We start from the raw sequence: 16,890 nt of genomic DNA on the forward strand, positions 1-16,890 counted from the left end.
TGATCTGCTCCACCAATATAACCCTGGCCTTTATCCACTCACTGTGTATGTGAAAAGACTGCCTTGTGGCTCTACAGTTAGTTAGTCTCTGCCTGTCCAACTGTTTGTACACTCGGACACTGTGAGGATGTCGGATCAGTCGGCCTTTGATGTGGACGTATGGACCCTCACACGCTTTGTCATGGAGATGGGGCGGAAGGCGAAGGGGGCCACCGGAGAACTCACACAGCTCATTAACTCCCTGTTAACAGCTATTAAAGCTATTTCATCTGCTGTCAGGAAAGCCGGACTTGTTCACCTGTAAGTTTCATTGAATTATTTAGCATTTTGTGAATGAATATATTTTACTGTAAAACATGCTGTGACTTTGAAATTGAAATGGGCAAAAGTTAATTCAGCACAACCAGTGATCAAATAGAAATGCTAGATCAAACAGACAGAAATAGTTATGGCTTTTGAGAAAGTCCTAGTTCCTGGTTACAGTTCTAGTATGGTTAGTCAAGAAATACACTTTTAGTAAGTAATGTAGTTGTTTTTGTAAAGAATATAATATCAATATAATATAATAATAATAATAATAATAAATAGAAATGATTAATTCGATTTGAGGCTGCTAATTTCTAATTCGCTATAATCTGTTATTTTTATGGCAGCATTACCTTTTTTTTCCATTTCAGATTTTTAGCACTGATTTGGCATTTGAACCTCAGTAGTTGCTTTTCAATAATATTTGTATGCTCTGGTTTGACCGAACACAGTCAAGGCATTGCGGGACATGTGAATGTCACAGGTGATGAGCAGAAAAAGATGGATGTGCTTTCCAATGATCTGATGATCAATATGCTGCAGGCCTCTTATGGCACCTGTTTGATGGTTTCTGAGGAGAACAAGGATGCCATCTACACACCTGCTGAGAAAAGAGTATGATCCTTCTCAATATGCTTGCTTATGAATAATTTTTCAGTATTTATTGTTAGAGGAACAATACATTTAAACTCACCTTTATGTCGTTCCAAATGTGTAGGATGCTCTTTCTGTCCACAAAATAAGCAGGATGTTCATGTTAGCCTAGCCTTTTCAGCTATTAAGTTTGAACTATCCCTTTAACACATGATGATTTTTACATGTGCATTAGCCTATAATTTATAATGAATGAATTGGAGTTATTATTTGAGTTAGACTTGGTCTATGACAATGGGTGCTTCTGATGAAATGTGACTAAAACATGGTTATTAGATAAAAGAGAGAGTAATGTGGCTTAAAACATGTTTGCTAAAAAGAAAACTAAATCCAAGACTTATTTCTGATATTTCCAATACTCTCTTTAAATCCCTGGTAGTTTCCATCACGCATCAGTCAAAGCTCAGGTATTTAGAAAAAACTCAGGAGTCAGGTATTTAACAAAAAAAATTACAAGTCTGGAATAAATGAACACAACCTAAGAAACCTTAATTTAGTTTCAAATGAATTATGGCTGCTACGTTACCTATTTGTGTCAGGCTATAATGTAGCTCTCTTTGCTAATGTTTATTTATTAGCGTTCATTCAGATAATGACCACGTGAGGTCGCCGTAGCTCCGTCTTATTTCAGCTGTATACTCACTCACTTCAGTCTGTTGTGTGTAAAAGGGGAAATATGTGGTTTGTTTTGATCCCCTGGATGGCTCCTCCAACATCGACTGTTTGGCCCCCATAGGCACCATCTTTGCCATTTACAAAAGAGTGAGTGTTTGCCCGGCATTTGTTTGGAGTTGTATGTGCATTTTGTGTACTTTTTGATGCACAAGCTAACAAAAAAAATAACACTAATGCTTAAATATAATTGTATTTGTGTGTAAGCTTTCCGTCATGTGGTGTGTGAAATGGATTTGTTTGATGTTTAGTGTTCTTGTGCTACTTTCCCGTACAGATAGACGAGGTAGCTGACTGCATGACCCTGCCTGATGACAAATATTGACTAAGCAATAAATTCAATTTAACTTCCTGTTGTATTTTATTAAGTGCGCTTGAGTGTAACTGCAATGGCACAACTGATCTTATTAGTTTATTGTTTCACTTTTATTGTGTTTTATTAAGCTATACATATTCTGCAACAAAAATGTAGCCTACTCTAGATGGTTCTACATTGGGTTTAACAGAAATTTTACCGTGCATTTAATCATGATGAGCCTAAATTCTTTTTCTTTTTTTAACTTACATAATATTAATAAAAATATACAATCAAGATGCACAACAGACATATTAATCGTTTTTTATTGACATCTTGTATTTATAAGAGGCTTCAATGGCCTGATTCAGTTTCTTTCTTCTGTTTCAGATCTCTGAGGGAGAACCGACTGACAAGGATGCCCTACAGCCAGGCAATCAGATCGTGTGTGCAGGTTACGCGCTTTACGGCAGCGCCACACTAGTGGCTCTCAGTACAGGAGCTGGAGTTAACTTCTTCATGCTGGATCCAGTAAGCACAAACAGTTAAATCTGCTTAAATGATCAATTAAGAATGAATGATGATGCCAGGGCTTTGCAAACTACAGTATATATGCTGCTTTAAAATCAGGGTTGCATGGTCACAATATTTCAAAGTGCTAGGAATCAGTTCACTGAAGACATACCAGACCATTCAAGCCAATCATTTACAGTTTTTACACAACTATATGAAAAAAGTGCACCTATGACAAACATAATATTGCCTTAAAAACAAAAATAGCTATTTAGTAAACTCTGAGACGTTCTGAACTTATATCATGTTTTATGTTTCGCTTCTGTTTATGGTTTGAATGTTTAGAATTTTTTTACACAGTAAAAGGGATGCTTCAGGGGGGCACTTCCTTTTTTTCAATTTCGAATGAAAGTCTTGATAATTTTGTGGCGGTAGTGAGCTAGTTTTTATTCCTCATCTTTGGCCCTTTTATATTCAGTTGCTCAGTTTTATTACAATACTGTACAGTTGTGTGTCAGTGTGTAACATATGAGCTCGTGAGAATTATATATTGTTTTATGTTCCTCATTTTTAGGCAATTGGAGAATTCATTCTGACAGACAGAAATGTGAAGATCAAGAAAAAGGGGAAGACTTACAGTATCAACGAGGGCTACGCTAAGTACTTCGATCCTGCAGTGAATGAATATTTAAAACACAAGAAATACCCAGAGGTGGGTTCTATACAGAAACAGAATCAGATCTAGCCAGACAGAATTTCTTCATGATCTATCTTTATTATTTAAGGGAAGTCTTATCATTGCTAGCCTTTTTTATTTTTACCTTAATGTAAGTGTAAGATCACAGCACTTAGACAGCACAAATCAAACCACTGAGTGCACACTGTGATTTGTTGTGTACCACATCATGTGATCAGGCAAACATACTCACAAGTGCATGACATGTTGTGACAGAACTGGTAATGTTGCTTAGCTGGCCTGACGATCACTTAGTCCCAAACAAAATGTGAGCGTGAATAATGCTTACTGACAGGTCAGAAGCTTGCATGACTGTGCTCAACATCAGCTGACGTTTACACACGTTGCATGCTGGAAAGTGAAGAGCGACTTCCTCTACAGGAAATCATGTTCAGTTTTCTTCATAGACTCAGCATACGTAACTGATTCATGTTACTCTGCTTATCCTCTGCAAGCCTCGTGTGCAGTGTGATCATAAAATATGCTGAGTATGAGTTTTTTTTTTCCCTGGGTCAGTTGGTTAATTTTTAAAGTCAACTGTTTTTTTTTTTTGTGAATACGTGTGAGAGCTCATCTTTCCGGGAATATGTGTACTTGTTTGTTAATTTTTAAAGATCCTCTTAATCAGTCTGAAGGTGATAAAAAGGAAAAAGTAAACAAGAGTAAAGACTGAAGAGCTTGTCTTAGATAAAATGATGCATTACAAAATGGGAAACTTGCTAATCAGGTAACCTACATTGTGTTATCAGCCATGTTTTATGAGGGATATCATGTTGTTTTCGTAGAAGTGTTGTCAGAAACGTTCTGTCTCTGACCTCATGACGTATTGATTTGTTTGCATATTGTGTCTGTCATTGCTTGAGCTGGGTTAGCTAAGAGAACACACTGTGGCTTCTTAAAATCCAAATTTAAAGCCAAACATTACAACTTCTTTGTAGTTCCTTTTTTGTATTTTTTACTGCTCACATCTTTCTGAAGGAAAAGGCTTTCTATTAGATGACAGATGTTTGATTTTAGCTGTCCAGCTGGGTTTCAGTTTCCTTAGAACTTCTTTCACTACTTCCTGTTTTCCTGCCCTCTTTTATTGAAGCACATGTGACTTTTGCTCCAGACAGTTTTTGTTTTAGATTGTTTGCCAGCTGTCGTTGAAATCATTTTGAGTATTTTTGATTCAGAGATCCAAGCCTAGAAAGATCATGCATACACTAAGTATCTCATTCAAACTCAGATATATGAAGAAGCACTGAGTTTTTGTTTATATGAATCCTGACCCAATCTGATTGTCCTACAGGATGGCAGTGCCCCATATGGTGCCAGGTATGTTGGGTCGATGGTGTCTGACGTACACCGTACCATTGCCTATGGTGGCATATTCATGTACCCAGCCAATGAGAAGAGTCCAAAAGGAAAGGTGAGTCGCGGCTACGTTGTTAAGACATAATCAGTTTTAGCTCACGTTTTAAGATATTCAAGGCAAACAGTGGAAACCAGCCATAAAAAAGTACATCTGGTGACAATGTAATAACATAGAATATGACGAAAGGTAACAAACTTTTATCATATTATGGTTACAGTAAAGTGTTTCATGCAGCATATAGTTAAAGGGTTAGTTCACCCAAAAATGAAAATTCTGTCATTAATTAATCACACTTGGCGTCTTCATTAATTCGGAACATAAATTAAGATACACACTGATGGAATCTGTGAGCTAGTTGACCCCCCATAGACTGCGGGTATATTACCATGTTCAACGCACAGAAACGTAGCAAGGACATCAGTAAAATAGTCCATGTGACATCAGTAGTTCAACTGTAATTTTACGAAGATACAAGAATACTTTTTGTGCGCAATGAAAACAATAATAACACAATTTATTCAGTATTTCTTCTCTACAAATTTCCATCTTCCACTATTTTAGAGAGTACCCCAGAATGTAATCGGCGTAATGAGTGTTGTTTATGTTCAGCATGTGCGCGCTTTCGCTGAACATAGTCAGCGTTGTTTACGTTCAGTAGACAGGACAGAACGAAGGCCTTACGGGTTTGGAACGACATGAGGGTGAGTAATTAATGACAGAATGACAGAATTTTAGGGTGAACTATCCCTTTAATATTATTGTTGTGTTCAGTTGATCAGTGTTCTTTTATTTGTATGTATATATTCTTATAATATTTATTAATATTTCAAGCTTTAGCTTTATTTCAGTTTGAATAATTTTACTTCTTCCAATTAAACATTTTATGTTATTTTGGTAAGTTTTTTTTTTTTTTTTTTTTTTTTTTACCAAAACTTTTTAATTTTGTTTCCACTTTATTTCAATTTACAGTTAAGTGTTGCTTTAGTAATATATATATATATATATATATATATAATGAGACCATGATCCGTACTCACAAAATAACAGTTTATTTTGCATGAATCACCAATAGAACAAAACATAAACATTTTACCTCACAAGGCCTTCTTCAGAGTTGAGCAATTCAATCCCTCCCCCGCTTTTAAAAATCATTCATTATACTGTAGAATACATTATGGTTTCGAGCAGGTACAGGCAGGTCATATTCTGATAACAGATAACTGCTCATTTCATGGAAAAAGGGCTGTGTCGTTCCTGATAATGGCCAGTGACAAAACATATGGAATGAGCCTAGACTGGAACAAATACACACTATAGCATGAAAGCTAGAACCAGATATTGCTTTTCAAGAAATGCCAGTGTACAAACTTTAGTAGGTATTGCCACAGTCCAGTTTCTCTGTTCTACATAGATAAGAATAAAATAAAACCATTTTGAATTAACTTAACATGCTCAGTGCTTCTTAGCTGACCCAAATCCACAACTGATAACAGAAAATAGAACATATCGGCAGTAAACTTGGAGGTAAAATGATAACTGCTCATGGTTTAGCATAAAATGGACCCTTTGAAAATAACCTGAAATGTGCAAATCAGCATTATGTAAGTTGTAAGGTTCTCACATGTTTGATTCTCTCCAGCTGAGGCTCTTGTATGAGTGTAACCCCATAGCCTTCCTGATCGAGCAGGCCGGAGGCATGGCCACCACAGGCACCCAGCGCGTCCTGGATGTTATTCCCGAGTCACTTCACCAGAGGCTGCCCTTTGTGGTGGGATCCCCAGACGATGTGGAGGAGTACTTGTCCTTTGTCAAGAAACATAAAAAGTAAAGACTTCGGTTGTGATATGATCCGTTGAAAGCCCACATGACATAGAGATACAAAACATCACAGAAATGCAAGCAATTCTGTAAACAGAATCACATTAAATTTACAGTATTTAAAATCATTTCCTTTCTTTACTTTACAAATCCCTCACTCAAGGTCTTTTTAGTTCAGATTTGCTCTTGTACCCCTTTCACAGTCTGTCTTTTCTTCCTCACTTATTTTATGTGAACATAATGTGCCTTCAGCAGTGTGTTGCTTGTTAGCTGGTAAAGTGTTTACACCCTCTCGTTCGAACAGAGGGCAAAACCCCAATAATCTCCACTCTACAAGTCTTAGTTTGCTGGTCATGATGACAAATCATGTTATGGCAACGTGCCAAGAGATAGACAAATAGGACACGTTGTATTACTGGAGCAAAAGAACAGCCCTCCATGTTCATTTCCAGCTCACCAATTTATAACAGGCAGAGCAAAGATAGAGACCTCTAAAAAATACCTTTGTGGTACTTCCAGAAAACTTCAAAACACTTATTAAAGTAATAGTTTTCCTGGATGTGTTGCTTAGGTCAGTTTTAGAAAGCATTACTGTAAATACAGAACCATTCACTCATAACCAACCAACTTCCTGTTTTAATGTAGTCTGGTACACTACTTTTGATTTCGGTTTGCTCATTTCAGTCTACAAAACATATGAGGTGATAGGAATAGTTTTGGAGCCGATATGTAAAGCTACAGCAATATTATAGTTTGGGGTTTTTGAAAATATTTTAAATAGAAGTTCAAGGCTACATTTATTACTGTATAAGTAAACTGTATTGTGAAAATTTTTAAAATGTATTATTTTTTATGGTTATATATTTTAAAATGTAATTTATTCCGGTGACCGCTGTCTTCAGTGTCACATGATCCTTAAGAAATCATTATAAATGCTGATTTGGTGTTCAATAAACATTTCTTATTATCGGTGTTGAGAACAGTTGCATATATATATATTTTTTTTTTTTTGTGGAAACACATTTTTCCCAGGGATACTTTTGATAAAGAAAGTTAATTTAAAAGAACAGCATTGATTTTAAATGGAATCCTTTTGTAACAGGAATGTTTCCTGTTACTTTTCATACATTTAATGTAGCCTTGCGGAATAAAAAGAGTTTTGTGCCACTAATTATTTTAAATGCAAGATACAAAACTTGAAAGAATATAAAAATCAAAGCCAAAAACAAGTTACATTTTTAAAAGTTTTATTGATCATACAGAATGTAGAAAAAAAAAAAAAAAACATTTGTACATTAAGACACTGAAGAATATGTATTTACATTGAGACAAAAATCAACTTAATCAGTGGTATTAAAATGACCAAAAACAATTGCATAAATTCCCTAAAACAATGTCACACAATATGTAGAGCTTGAGGTATCTCTCTCAGTCTCACGCAGGCTGTGAGACACACAGTCCCCAGTGTCACTACACTAGTGGGTTTCAGTGAACCACTCACGTACTGAGACACTAATGTGACCTTCTGCTACTATGTCTTGATACTGTAGGCATCTTTCTCAGACGAGAGGGTAGCTAGCAGCGGTAGCAATACCACAGTGGTTGTGTTTGTCCTTGGCCATGTAGATATAACCTTTATCACCCCAATTCTCACTCCAGCTAGAATGCACAAAACACACATAAGGTTAAAAACACTGCTTTAAACATCGCCCATTCAGAATTTTAGAGCGTAAATTAATCTTCTTACCTGTTCTTGACAATCCAGTACTTCTTTCCATCAACATCCTCACCCTCAAAACCATAACCAACGGCAAGCACACCATGATCTAGCTCCTCACTGCTGCAGTCTTTCTCATAGTAGATCCCTAACAAGAAATATACATCCATTAGAGGATCTTCAGGACTCATTTCTCATAAATGAGTCATTTAGTTGTCTTAAAAGGAAAGGACGTGATGTGTGGCCCATACTCAGAATGAGTTCTCAGCATTTTACCCATCCAAGTGCACACACACAAACACTGAACACACACCCGGAGCAGTGGGATTTAACAACTAATGGTGACAAATATACATACCTGACTGGTAGAACTGGAAAGACTCGTGTCCTGCATCAATAGCCACAGACACTGGCCCCACAGAGGCTATAGCCTTCATCAGAGCATGTTCCTTTCCACTGGGAATGTCAACGAATCCAGTGTCATTAGCTGCACTGTTTTTGGGATCATAATGGCAGGGCTGATCATCCTGAAAATGATAAGCAGCATGAATGTTATGGTAATCCTTCATCTAATGAATCCATATGATGTCATCGGTAATGTAACTTACAGTTCCCAAATAGGGGTAGGACTCCTCGGAGTCCAGACCGCTCTGGTCCTTGATGTACTGGAAAGCCTGGTCCATTAGACCTCCGTTGCAGCCCTCGTTGCCTTCAGGACGGGAGCAGTCCACCAGGTTCTGCTCACTCAGAGACACCAGTTTTCCGGTCTTCCTGAACATCTGGCCCTCCATGGCTCCAGTGGTGCTGAAGGCCCAGCAAGAACCACACTCACCCTGCAAACAACAGATGTGAAACCAGTTATCAACCAGATGGCTTCAAGATTACGTCAAATAATTAAAAATATTTAAGGGAGTAAAAATATCATCTTGTGTGTGTGTGTAATTTATATATATATATATATATATATATATATATATATATATATATATATATATTATTATTTTTTTTTTTACAGAAGTTACGAGGTTTCATTGATTAAAACATTATTTTTTAAACTACAGCAATGGGGACTTTTAATATTGTTGCGCACAATGCAAAGTATGGTTTATTTGTAACATTTCCTGGTGTACATTCGAAACAAACAACTATGGTCTCTCACACTTATCATATACATCTGTTTTCCAAAGTGGTTAGCGTCATGCCCTATGGAATTTAAATATGTTTACATTCATTCAAAGTGACTGGCTTTACATTCAAGGTACACATTCTGTCAGTCCTTGCTTTCTCTGGAAATCAAACCCGTGACCTTGACATCACTATTCCCGAGTTACAAGGAAGCATGTTCAAAGGCATTGTTTTTCTATTGTATATATGGGCAACTATCTTACCTGATCTTTCACGGGAGTCACGTATCCCTTTTGTCTCCAGTCCAAACTGTTTGGGACCTCCAGGAAGTTGGGCTCCATGAAGAGAGATCCTCTGAATCGTCTCTCCTTCTTGTGTTTGTAGCCATTCATCACCTGCCTGAACTCCTCGTGAGTCTGTAGATACAGAATAGTTTGATGAAAGCTGAAGGAATTTCATAAATCAGTATACATACACCTCAAATGAAGCTCTTCTGCAGTCTTACCATATCACCAAAGTGGTTCATTCCGAGTCTGTAAGTGTGTGCGCCCATGGAGTGCTCAAGATTGTGCAGTTCGATCTTTTGCAGGTTTTTCTCCCAGACCATTCGCCTCCACCCCTCCTCCTTCTGTGTTGAAAGAGATAACACTGAGTTCTGCTTCTTGCTCCTTTTTCACCATGTTAATGTAAATTTGATTAATGTAACACTTACTTCATGGTATTTTTTACTGTGCCAGGTCTTCCACTGCTCCCAGTGGTCATCCAACTGCTTGTCCAAAGTTGGAGCAGCAAATACTGCACTGAGGCACAAGGTGAACGCTGCCAAAAACACCCTCATGATGAAAACACTGAGGGGAGAAAAACAACATCAGGTCAGACGTGTTGCAACAAGTGACCATGTACCTTATGGCACGTGAAGATAAGAGATTAATACATGTAGACAAGCAAATTCATACATTTTAGTTATAATGGTTTAAATGGTGGCATTATTTTTCATACAAATATTATATGGAAGCACATTTCTGGCACTTGTGGGACAAAAAAAAAAAAAACGTGGAAATAACGAAATGAAATCATAATACTGACATTACAAATTGAAATTATGAGATTTTTTCTCTCATAAATTTAATCTCATTAAGATTTACTCATAATTTAACATTAATAATTCTCATTTACCAACCCTTTTTCCAGAGCAGAAGTGGTTTTCCATAGATTTTATATTCATTTATACTGCATAAACGTATTTAAAATGGTCTCAGGCGAAGTTTGTCACACAGCAGAGTTTGCTAAATCTGTTTGAAATGTACGTTAATGTCATGCAAGCTACTTCTTTCAGTCACGTGACGTCACTGTTGTATAATTAAACATATATGCATATTTAAAAGTACTGGTGTGTATTTCGACAGTGTCCTGAGATCAGATGACTGTTTACACCAAGTACAGAATCACCGACTGGCAGCGATAGTTACGTTGTTATGAAAGGTCATAAAAGCGAGTGAGTAATCTAAAGAGATATTATTCATGAAACATTAACTGAAAACAGACACTGGCCTACAGAGCCGAACAAAACGAATCTATATCATTGGATGTAACGTTATATATTCTAAAAACATATCTGTTTACACGGGCCTCCGGACTGGCACACGGGTCTGGACCTGTTTTTATACGGACACAGAAGAGAATACGGTGTTCCTTTAGCGACAGTCACGGGATCTGGGAGGCTGAAGCCGACAGTTTCCCAGGAAAACAAAACAAAGACCGAAACCAGTCGACGGAAATTGAAAAACAGACAACTGGAACTAGTTTAGAGGAATGTTATGGGGGAAAATGTTACGCTTCGCTAATCTATTAAAATATGGTAAAACCGAATGTCGCTAAAAATAAAGTAACAGTCAATTCATAAAAGAGCATTGTGTGAAACGCTGAGCTAAAGAGCGACCTAAAAACTATCTTTTGCAAAGCTAAAATCCTAAAGCAAAGATGCATGCAACAAAATTACATTGAAGTGTCGATATCGACGGTTAACAAAACAAATGTACCAACAACTCAAGAATTCCGAAAGCTTTAAAATCTGATGACTCACCCACCGGCCCTGAATCCTGAAGAAAATATACCGTTTCGCAGAGCGGCCCCTGGTTTATAGCGCATCTGAAGGCAAATTCCTCAATTTCTCATTGGTCGAGAGTCTTGCAGTCTTTGTCGGTCCCGCCCCCGATGAACGCGTCAGAGCATGTGACCAGCCAGCATGTGACGACTTCCCGACAGATGGCTTTAGTCATAAAGAAAAACAATGTTACTATCTTAAAAAAACAAACAAAAAACACCCGCCTAATCACTATACGTTGTTGCATTTAAGTCAATAAATGTTAATTATTTGTTATTTCAAAAAGCACAAGTTAAAAGCCAATACTGTATAGTGTATATGACTGACTATTTACTGCTTGTCACCTACGTTTTAAATTAGAATTCACATACAGACTGATCGGTTTTCTTTGCAACGTCGTAATTTTCTCAGATATTTAATTCATTCACAACACTGCCATATGAAAATAATAGGCATTTGAGTTATTATACCTGTTATTTAACTAGCCAGTAGTGCTTATGCCTTCCTCAGTGATCAAATAAGCTCTTCACACAACTAGAAATTGCAATTGATTGAATGTCAGATTTGGCCACATTTAAAATAAGTATTTAAATATATATATATATATATATATATATATATATATATATATATATATATATATATATATATATATATTTAAATATCTAAATATCTGAGAAAAAAATATATATATATATATATATATATATATATGTGTGTGTGTGTGTGTGTTTTGTGTGTCTAAATGTATGAAATTTAAATGTTAATATATACTAAATAACAAGATTATAAAACAAAAGGGTCTCTATCACACATTCACAAGGAGCACAAGTCATAAACAAGGTTAATGAAGTGACTTTACATGACCCTGCTTATCAACAGACCACCAAAAACAGTCTATATTGAACTTGTTATCAGTATGTCTATATGTGAGGACCTCAGTGCAGGTAATCTTGTTCTATAACTGTGTTACAACATTCCACGTTGTTTACGTTCACTGTTGAGATTTGTGTCAGGCCAGAATTAGAGTGCTGTTGAATCTACATACAAACAAAGGGGAACACAGACTGATTAATGGGCTCGTCTGTCCCAAAAAGCACACAGAAGATATAAATGGGAAGATTGCTCAGTTATCACTTAAGCCCATCAGCCCAGCACTTCCAGCAATGATCAAAAAGGAGCAGTTAAAAGAAGTAAAACTGATCAAGCAAGAGCAGTCATGACTCTGAAAAAAATCTGATAAGCATAGATGCATTCAGTATTACATTGTAACTAAATAGTAAGTTAGCATATTTTAAAGCCAAAAGTAAACCATTTCATAAACAGAGCTGTAAAAAGAACAGTACAGGAAAGCTTCTATATGTCATATTGAAATAAAGGTGCGGTAATTCCATTTGTTGAATAATGCATGTTCAGTCATGCCACACACTGACGCTTCAAAAAAAAAAAAAAGGAAAAAAAAACAGCACATGACAAATTATTCATCCACAGCAATGTCATCATTGTCATTTTCAATTCATTTTAGCTGGCTCTGCATCTCACGGTTTAATTGGAGGCAACTTTACCCAGAATCCACTGGAGGGCACTTTAAAATGTTTGAGAAAAGGTTATTATTAGGACACATTCATTTAAAAATTACATAATTTAGACCAAAAGATCTAACTTTTTGTAAGGTAAAATATGCTGAAATCTTCATCACCTCTTCTATCGTATCTGAGCTAAAAAAAAAAAAAAAAAAAAAATCTCTAGTGTTTATGTAGTTTATTATTTTTGTTTATGAATATTTGTAACTAACGTTGTTCCATAGGCTAATATTCTTTGTATAGCAACACTGGTATTAGAAAAGGCCCTTTATTATTATATATTATATAATATATAGTATATATATTAATTATTATTGTGCTAAAAAAATAGGGTAATGTAAATGCACTGTATATGGCAATAACAACAAAATACTGCATGAACACTGTACAAATTATTTAAAAATAACACAGAGAACCATTGAGTAAACAATTTATTATAAAAAATGAAGTACACTGTAAAGTTTGAGGAAGTATTAAGGACATGGCATTCAGAGACATGCGAACAAAATATAAATAGAGTAATAATGTGAAGGTCTTGTGCAAAGAAATGACTGTACAAGTCTTAAATACACCAGGATCAACTCCCCTCTGATGTACCCTGTTAAAGTCTTAGGAGGGATAATCGTGAACCTTGACCACAGCTAAACAGCGAAAGAGCTCCATAATACATAGACTTAATCACAAAATAAAAATGTGCCTTTTGGAATGAGAGAACAACAATATGCCCAATTCCCTTTTAGAAACATTTGTGATTTTAAGCCTGCAAGAGAAATGATGAAAGGTTGGAGGATAGACCTGTCCCAAAATATAATATGGAACAGCTGTCTGGACTTTCAGACATGATGATGAAACTGCAACTACCTCAAATGAAGGAGAGCAAAAAGAGTTATAGCATATGTGAGATGTAACAGAGTCTTTGCTGCCATCTACTGGTTTCAAGTTGTCACTTCATTTGTGTCCAATATACCATTTTAAGTACAATGGTATTCCTTTAACTGAGGAACGGCATCGCTCATCACAAGTTTCACCGCAAATATCAATTTTTTTTTACACTTTTGCCCAATTTAAGTCCCTTAGAATAGCATTTTATGATTAATTATCCAGTGTAAAGTATACACATGACTACGTGTTTAAAATATATTTCTTAAACACTCAACAACAGTGTAAATGTGTAAAACAGAACATTAAAATAAGCTGAACAGTTGTAACAAAGATCGTGCTTATCAGGACACTGACGTCACCTTTATAAAGAGAAACAAAAATTTACCACAGTATCATGTAAGTGCCTGGAATATTTCATTATTTCCATTTGACAGGTAGACAGAACCGTAATGTTTCACAAAAGTCAATGTGTCAAGCAGGCTATAAGTGTGAATAAGACAAATGTGAGCGATTTTAAAAACCAGACTTAAAAACGATTTACCATGCATTTAGATTTTTAAAGGAATGTTTAGTATGTTTTGTTTGTGCTTCGTCATTTGAATAAAATCCTGTCTGAAAAGTGATGCATTTTAGTTGCAATAAGGAACAATCAGGTAGTAAATGCAAGTGACCCAATTTTGTATGTTTGAGAAAAAGTGTAAATCTAATAGATCTGTTCATTAAAAGCTTCAGAAGACAGGTAAACACCGAAACACTTGCAGAGGTGCCCATCCCATTTTCTCTATAACAATGGCTCTTTGTCAACAACTTAACATCTTCAAGGCACTCAATAGTTTGAGTCGTTTATTAAATAATGCGTCCAAGCACTTAGTGATCTATCATTCGGTCATCAAATTTAGCACAGTTCCCCTATAACAGCTGTCCGAATTGATAAAAGTAATAGAATTTTATTTTATTAAGGGCATTTAAAAAAAAGATTGCCTGCAGTTTCACCTTGGGAACGTGAGACAGTCAATAAAAGATTTGCAGGAAAAAAAGCACATAGGCACCTTTTCAAAGACACCAAGAATGAACATTCAGAAATCACAAAATTGAGCAGAGTATCTGATTCAAATACTTCAGTCTCAGGACACCAGGGAGCTTGAGATTTAACACCGCTCCACCGGACAATTGCACGTTTCTCTAGACACAAGTGACGTCCTAACGAGAGATCACGGAACTGATGGAGTTGAAGGAGGTGCCGCCCCCGTTACACACCGGGCTGTAGGGCTCCGGCGGGGTGCCCAGTACTTCCAAGTTGACCCGGAACACGGGTGCAGCTCTAAGGAGGAAATCGGCCGCATCCCGACGACCGAGTTCTCGCAGCTTAGCGAGCAAAATGCCTATGGTTGAATCGGGTCGCTGGCTCCACTCCTGCAGGAGCGTGGCTGTGGGACTGGGAAGGGAAAGGGGGTCTGCAGGCAGAGTCCCGTTGGTGCCAGAACTGTATTTAGCAGCGAGCTCGCTAAGGCCCAAGTTCATGGCAAGCAGGCACCAGTCCTTTCCAAGGGCATCGGGAGGGTCCAGCAGGCGGCAGAGCTTGCGTCTAGCCAGGTGACTGACCTCCGCCGCGGGCACTTCCCCTCCAAGACTGCCCTGTTTGTAGACCTGGGTGCAACCTAATGCTACGATACTGACAAAGCTCTCACGATAGCCGCCCATGGTGTTCGAAAGCGCGTTCTCACCTCGCGCCTGAGCACGGAAAAAGTCTCTTGGTTGGTAGAGCATGACGGGGCCGTGGTGTTCCCGCAGCTGCTGAGGGCTAAGATAATGTCGGGCGGTAAGCAAACCGGGTAATGTAGCAGCTAACAGACCCTCTGCCATGCCGCACAATGTGTCCAGCAAAGCATAGCAACGGCCGGAATCGGAGTCCGGTCCTCGTAACTGTACCTCCATGCCCTGTCCGTGGTTCACAAGCAGAACCAGTGCCTCAGCGCTGCCGAGTCCAACCCGAGCTCCACCGCTCCACAACTTCACATCCTCAGCCTCCACCTCTGGCTTCTGCTGCCGGCTCCACCTGCACAAGTTCACTTGAAACTTATGGAAAAGTCCACAAGGGAATGGCGCCAAGTGTTCGGCAGGAACGACTCGCACGCCACCGTAAAGCAGAGTGTCCTCGCCTTCGATGTCTTCCTCGTCGGTCCAGGTGTGCTGGAGGCCACCCGTGCGTATGAGGGCGGGAATGTCAACCATTCCGGGGTTGGCTAAGTCGCGGGCACATACATCCATGGCGTCGAGCACCTGGAGAAGTTCATCGATGTCACCTTCGGAGACAAGGTCCTGGAGCTCTTCCACGCGGTAGCGGCCACGGTAGTGGTGGATCGCTTTGGGGGTTTCAATTGAGAGGAGCTTGCCGAGTACGTTACCACAAAGCCAGCGAGGATCTAACAGGACAACATCCTGGACAGTCTCACTCTGCATGATGTTAATCTAGAAGAAAGAAGGGTATAAAAAGGATGAGTACAAGCAAATGGGTGACTGCAAGATTCCAAAGACACCAAGAAAAACTGAATGGCTGTTAATGCATCTAAACCTTTTTCCATAATACTAATAAGAAAACTGTCCACCCAATATGATTAATGCTTTTGATCACATCCCAAGAGCTGCTGCTGTTACATGAAATTACAACAAAGTGATACTAATAGATTATTTTGCAAAGCACCAGTGACTAACAGAGGAAGAATCGGGAACAGGTTCTTTAGTCTCTCTATTTTGTATTTAGTGTTGTGTGATAACCAGAGTGAATACAAAATCTGAATACACTTTGGCCTGAATAGGTATATCGTATGTGAAAACCAGGCTGAAAGTTGGTGCAAACAGATCTTTAGGTGGGTTCCATTACAGTTCAGCAGAGGTGTCACTTTTGGGGATCAACTCACTTATTCTTTTCACACAGATGTGAATAAATTCATCAGTCAGTAAATCAGTAGTTATGGGGGTGCACTTGAAATGCCTTGAATTGGGGTCCTCTCATTATTCTGAGCTATTTTATGAATTCAGAAGACTTGGAATAGAGCAAATACATTTATGAAACATGATTTATACAGATATTTTCTGTTATTTTGGAGCTTGGCAGCCCAGATTGTCAT

General features: G+C 37.8%; 3 protein-coding genes across 5 annotated transcripts in view; 1 reads left to right on the plus strand and 2 right to left on the minus strand.

The window, feature by feature from the left end:
* Window positions 1–47: 47 nt before the first annotated feature.
* fbp2 (fructose-1,6-bisphosphatase 2) lies at window positions 48–6,479 on the plus strand. The gene is made up of 7 exons (XM_052556319.1): window positions 48–300; window positions 759–921; window positions 1,630–1,722; window positions 2,318–2,458; window positions 3,015–3,152; window positions 4,468–4,587; window positions 6,173–6,479. Exons 1-7 carry the CDS (start codon window positions 128–130, stop codon window positions 6,359–6,361), a joined length of 1,017 nt encoding a protein of 338 aa, XP_052412279.1. The 5' UTR covers window positions 48–127; the 3' UTR covers window positions 6,362–6,479.
* A 1,102-nt stretch (window positions 6,480–7,581) lies between these two features.
* Window positions 7,582–11,416, minus strand: ctsla (cathepsin La). 2 transcript variants are annotated; one of them, XM_052556317.1, is made up of 8 exons: window positions 11,277–11,416; window positions 9,906–10,041; window positions 9,699–9,821; window positions 9,457–9,609; window positions 8,677–8,901; window positions 8,427–8,595; window positions 8,099–8,216; window positions 7,582–8,010 (listed from the first exon to the last, which is right to left on the minus strand). In XM_052556317.1, exons 1-8 carry the CDS (start codon window positions 11,339–11,341, stop codon window positions 7,911–7,913), a joined length of 1,089 nt encoding a protein of 362 aa, XP_052412277.1. In that variant the 5' UTR covers window positions 11,342–11,416; the 3' UTR covers window positions 7,582–7,910. The 2 variants fall into 2 exon arrangements, with proteins under 2 accessions (XP_052412277.1, XP_052412278.1); XM_052556318.1 differs by lacking the exon at window positions 11,277–11,416 and adding an exon at window positions 11,233–11,268.
* A 1,880-nt stretch (window positions 11,417–13,296) lies between these two features.
* LOC127957251 (death-associated protein kinase 1) overlaps window positions 13,297–16,890 on the minus strand; it is a 105,132-nt gene continuing 101,538 nt past the window's right edge. For both annotated transcript variants that reach the window (XM_052555704.1, XM_052555705.1), the window contains one exon: window positions 13,297–16,231. In XM_052555704.1, coding sequence (XP_052411664.1) covers window positions 14,963–16,231 — 1,269 coding nt within the window. In that variant the 3' untranslated portion in view covers window positions 13,297–14,962. The remainder of the gene's footprint in view (window positions 16,232–16,890) is intronic.

Source organism: Carassius gibelio, chromosome B5 (assembly GCF_023724105.1).
Source record: "Carassius gibelio isolate Cgi1373 ecotype wild population from Czech Republic chromosome B5, carGib1.2-hapl.c, whole genome shotgun sequence".
Classification (NCBI taxonomy): Eukaryota; Metazoa; Chordata; class Actinopteri; order Cypriniformes; family Cyprinidae; genus Carassius; species Carassius gibelio.

Bases quoted from the DNA above. Each gene is read 5' to 3' on its own strand.
- fbp2 (XM_052556319.1), top strand. From the start codon at position 128: ATGTCGGATCAGTCGGCCTTTGATGTGGACGTATGGACCCTCACACGC. The intron at 301-758 runs GTAAGTTTCATT...GACCGAACACAG, and splicing joins AAAGCCGGACTTGTTCACCT to TCAAGGCATTGCGGGACATG. The intron at 4,588-6,172 runs GTGAGTCGCGGC...GATTCTCTCCAG, and splicing joins AGAAGAGTCCAAAAGGAAAG to CTGAGGCTCTTGTATGAGTG.
- ctsla (XM_052556317.1), bottom strand. From the start codon at position 11,341: ATGCGCTATAAACCAGGGGCCGCTCTGCGAAACGGTATATTTTCTTCA. The intron at 8,217-8,426 runs GTATGTATATTT...ATTTCTTGTTAG, and splicing joins TTTCCAGTTCTACCAGTCAG to GGATCTACTATGAGAAAGAC. The intron at 8,011-8,098 runs GTAAGAAGATTA...TGTGCATTCTAG, and splicing joins TACTGGATTGTCAAGAACAG to CTGGAGTGAGAATTGGGGTG.